This window comes from Myotis davidii, unplaced genomic scaffold, assembly GCF_000327345.1.
Source record: "Myotis davidii unplaced genomic scaffold, ASM32734v1 scaffold1042, whole genome shotgun sequence".
Classification (NCBI taxonomy): domain Eukaryota; kingdom Metazoa; phylum Chordata; class Mammalia; order Chiroptera; family Vespertilionidae; genus Myotis; species Myotis davidii.
In genome coordinates, this window is record NW_006293398.1 from 61,772 (window position 1) to 65,830 (window position 4,059).

The window sequence follows — 4,059 nt, forward strand, 5'->3', positions numbered from 1 at the left end:
TGAGACTGAGTGGCCAAGTCAGGAACTATAACTCATCTCTGTAGCCTATGCAACTAGGACAAGGCTCACAGAGCAGTAGATGCTGAAAATGTGTGATTTAAAAACATGATTCACAAGCAGAGGTGTGAAAACTGTAACTGTTATTATTTTCTAATACTGTAATTGTACACTTATAAAGCACATAATGAAATATTTTACAAAGACATCAAGAAATAAGATAAACTCTCAAGTCCTGACTGCTTCCATATATGAATACAAGTGCACCCTGGCCGGTTTGGCTCAGTGGATACAATGTTGGCCTGTAGACCAAAGGGTCCCAGGTTCCATTCAGGTCAAGGGCAAGTACTTAGGTTGTAGGCTCCTCCCTGACCAGGTCCTGGTTGAGGCTCCTGAAGTAGGCAACCAGTCGATGTGCTTCTCTCACATAGATATTTCTCTCTGTCTTTCTCTCTCTCTTCCAGTCTTTCTAAAAATCAATGGAAAAAAAATCCTCAGGTGAAGATTTTTTTTAAAAAAGAATACAATTGTTTATGGAATGCTAATATTCACAAGAACAAAAAACGAAAACAACCAGAAATGTTTAGAAAAAAAAGTATAATGAGGTGGCACTGGCTTTAAACAAACTTTAATGTCACTAAACCAAAAAAAACGAGGCAGTGTGGTACCAGTATATGAATTCTCAGACAGATCAGTGGAATAAAATAGTTATACATATATACACATACACGTACAGGTATGCAGTGTCATACATATACATTTGTGGTAAAGCCCTAGCCGGTTTGGCTCCGTTGATAGAGTGTCAGCCCGTGGACTGAAGGGTTGCAGGTTTGGTTCCGGTCAAGTGCACATACTTGGTTGTAGGATTGATCCCTGGCCTCTGAGAGCACACGTGCGGGTGGCAACCAATCCATGTGTCTCTTTTACATTGATGTTTCCCTCCCTTCTACTCTCTCTAAAAACCAATGGAAAAATATCCTTGAGTGAGGATTAACCAAAAAAAAGGGGGGGGGGATGTGATTCATTTGTACATAGAGCATTAGGAAGGGTTTGGGGCAGAAACCAGAATAAAATCAGACAGTGCCTGGAAATTGGTGCCAAGAGTCAAAGGGGACTGACTTTAATGAGCACCCAATTGAAATGAAAGGGGGGAGTTTTAAAAATTTAATTCCAATTTTTGAAACCAGCAAGAAAAATGTAAGAGATGAATATGCATACAGAAATCGTGCTGCCCACAAGCTCCATCCCCTCACAAGACAGGGAAGACCAATACTTTACTTCAGAGAGAAGGGAGACAGATATCAGGGGCTTGACAATTTATTTTTTCCCCAACTTTATAAATTAATCTAAATAATAATTTTGTCCACAATAGCAACTGTGGTAAAAAAAATACACAAGAAACTTTTATATTTTTCTTCTTATAAATATATCTTTATTGATTTCAGATAGAAACATCAAGGATGAGAGAGAATCATTGATCAGCTGCCTCCTGCATCCCCCCTACTGGGGATCAAGCCCACAACCAGGCATGTGCCCATGACTGGACTCCAACTCAGGACTCTTCAGTCTGCAGGCCTACACTCCATCCACTGAGCCAAACCACCTAGAGCCCCCAAAATTTTCTTAAAGGCAATTATCCTATCTCCAATAAATCAGATCTTCCCCTCCCCAGTTCCAGTGCAAGAGTCCTGAGAGACAGTTTCACAGAGAAAAAGTACAGGCCATTGGATCAGGGGAGTCCCTACTGCCTCGATCAGATAGAAGTTGAGAGTAAAACTTCTCACCTCAGAAAACTCAGTCCAATCCAGTGTACCCTCCAGAGCCTGGTCATCTCATTGTTTATTTCAAGAGCATTAATTCCATGGAGTTTCTCTGGAGGTTAGATTTGAGGTAGAGAGGAGAGCCAGATGTCCTACAAAACATTTCTTCTTTCCAACTAGACCTATTTTCTTTTGTGGAAGGAAGGAGAGACAGACAAAAATGAAAAGGGACAGAGAAAAGCCCCTTAATTTGAGTCAGTGCCAAGGACTATGGTTGGAAAGTTCTCTGTCTCACCCTTTAGAAGTGAACAAAGCTCAGTTGGAGTGAGTCAGAGGCTGGAGTTGCTGTCCTCACATTCTACATCTACATCTTCACTGCTGGAGCCTGAGGACTCAGTGCCTTCTGCCTTTTCCCCATGTTCCTTCTTTTCTTCAGATCCCTGGGAAGTCCCTGATGACTCCATCCCTGGAGCCTGCAACTCCTGCTCCTGTGCAAGCCCTCCTTGCAGAGTCCCTGCTGGTGGAGACTGCACATCTGTCCTGATGATCTTGGGGTCCGGGCCTCCACGCATGTTCATGTTCTTCCGCTTCCCAGAGGTTCTCTCTCTGTAGGCAGCGTACTCTTCAGGAGACAGACTCTTAAGCCAATGCTCCAGGTCCACCTTGTACTGTTTCTGCAGCTCCTCAGCCTGCTTCCTATAATGCTCCCTCTGGCTCCTTGGGATGCGCTGCCAGCGTCTGCTAATCTCCACCATGCGCTCCCTCAGGGGCAGGCCTTGCAGCTCCCTACTAGACCACAAATCCTGGTGGAACTTATGGTATTCGTTCATGGGGGGCTTCTTGGGCTCTCCATGGAATTTAAACTCAGAAAAATAGTTTTTTGGGGAAGACTTCACTTCTTTCCCTTTTTTCTGAAATTTCCTGGGGGCTCTGTTTGGGTTCCTTTTGTGAACAACAGATGGCTTGGAGTTCTGGATTAGCTCAGGGTGGTCTATCTTGAATTGAGCCAGTTTCTCCTGAAACTCCTGTTTCTCCTTCTGGAAATCTTGAATATATTTCAGCTTCATCTCCTCTGGGAGCTCCTTGTATTTCTCAGACATGACCATGGTCAGCTCCTTGTTGTTGAGTTTGGGGTGCATTTGGGAATACAAGGGCCGCTTCTCCTTGAAGAAGCGAAGGTAAGGAGTCAGGGGCTGCTTGGGCATGTCTGGATGTTTCCTGCACATTTTGCTTTTGTAGGAATTTTTAACATGTTCCTTAGCTTCCAACACTAATTCTTTCAAAGTGCGAATCTTTCTCAATTTATAAGAAATCTCTAACCACTTGAGTTTGCACATTTCTCCGGAATAATCTTTAAAAGCTACTTTTCCCCAGTCCATATGTGACTGGGTTGTTTTGAATGTGTGGTTGTCATTGGGTGGAAGGTTGTTCTCCATTCTTTCCAGTAGCTCTGCAATGTCTTCTTCACACCAGTTATCTTTGCTATTAGACATCACCATCTCTAAATCTTTGGACTACTTGTATGGTCCTAGCTGTTTAAACACCCCAGCAGGATCTCAAACTTCTGCACTCTCAATGCTTCCCTGGTGAATTATGTCCAGACGTGTGATTTTATGTTTCTGTGGAGATAGAAAAGTTACTCTTCAATGAATAAATGAGATGATCACATGCCACTTAGGCTATGTCCCCTCTAAAATTTAATTTACAAAGGAAAAATACAAGTGAAAACTGGCTCACCTTGGAAATGAAATTAAAATGAACTTTAAAATTCATCATTCTTCATTTTCAATATTAAACATCCTCAAGCTCAAGAAAATAAAAGAAAGGCAGAAAGAGAGAAAGAAAGAAGAAAAAAATAAAATTTCTCTCAGGTTCTATCCTAGCATGCCTTTCCATTTGTCTTACCACAGCTTGTCTTAATTACAAGTGAACCAAACAAATGACCAGCAACTCACTCAACAGGCATAAGATAAAAGAAAGGATGGGGGAGTTAAACATATTAAAATGAAAGAAAAATGCTTAAAATGGAAAGGACTTTAAGACAATTGTTTAATTTTTGTCCACAATAGCCTGAAATAGACTACACATATATTAGAATGGCCAAAATTCACCTGTGTAACCTACACACCCATTAGTCACTTAGATATCTGGGCTATGTTATCAGATAAATTGTCCTGGCATAACAGTGTTTGTGTTCAAGTAACCCTTATTTTTCTTTTATTTTTTTAATATGTTTTTATTGATTTCTTAGAGGAAGAGAGAGAGAGAGAGAGAGAGAGAGAGAGAGAGAGAGAGAAAGAGA

The 4,059-nt window shown here is 41.4% G+C and overlaps 1 protein-coding gene across 1 annotated transcript; it reads right to left on the bottom strand.

Moving 5' to 3' along the window:
- Positions 1 to 2,086: 2,086 nt before the first annotated feature.
- LOC102756876 (upstream-binding factor 1-like protein 1) lies at positions 2,087 to 3,265 on the bottom strand. Its single transcript, XM_006767138.1, has one exon. The coding sequence runs from the start codon at positions 3,254 to 3,256 to the stop codon at positions 2,087 to 2,089; it is 1,170 nt and encodes a 389-aa protein (XP_006767201.1). The 5' UTR covers positions 3,257 to 3,265.
- Between the last annotated feature and the right edge of the window lie 794 nt (positions 3,266 to 4,059).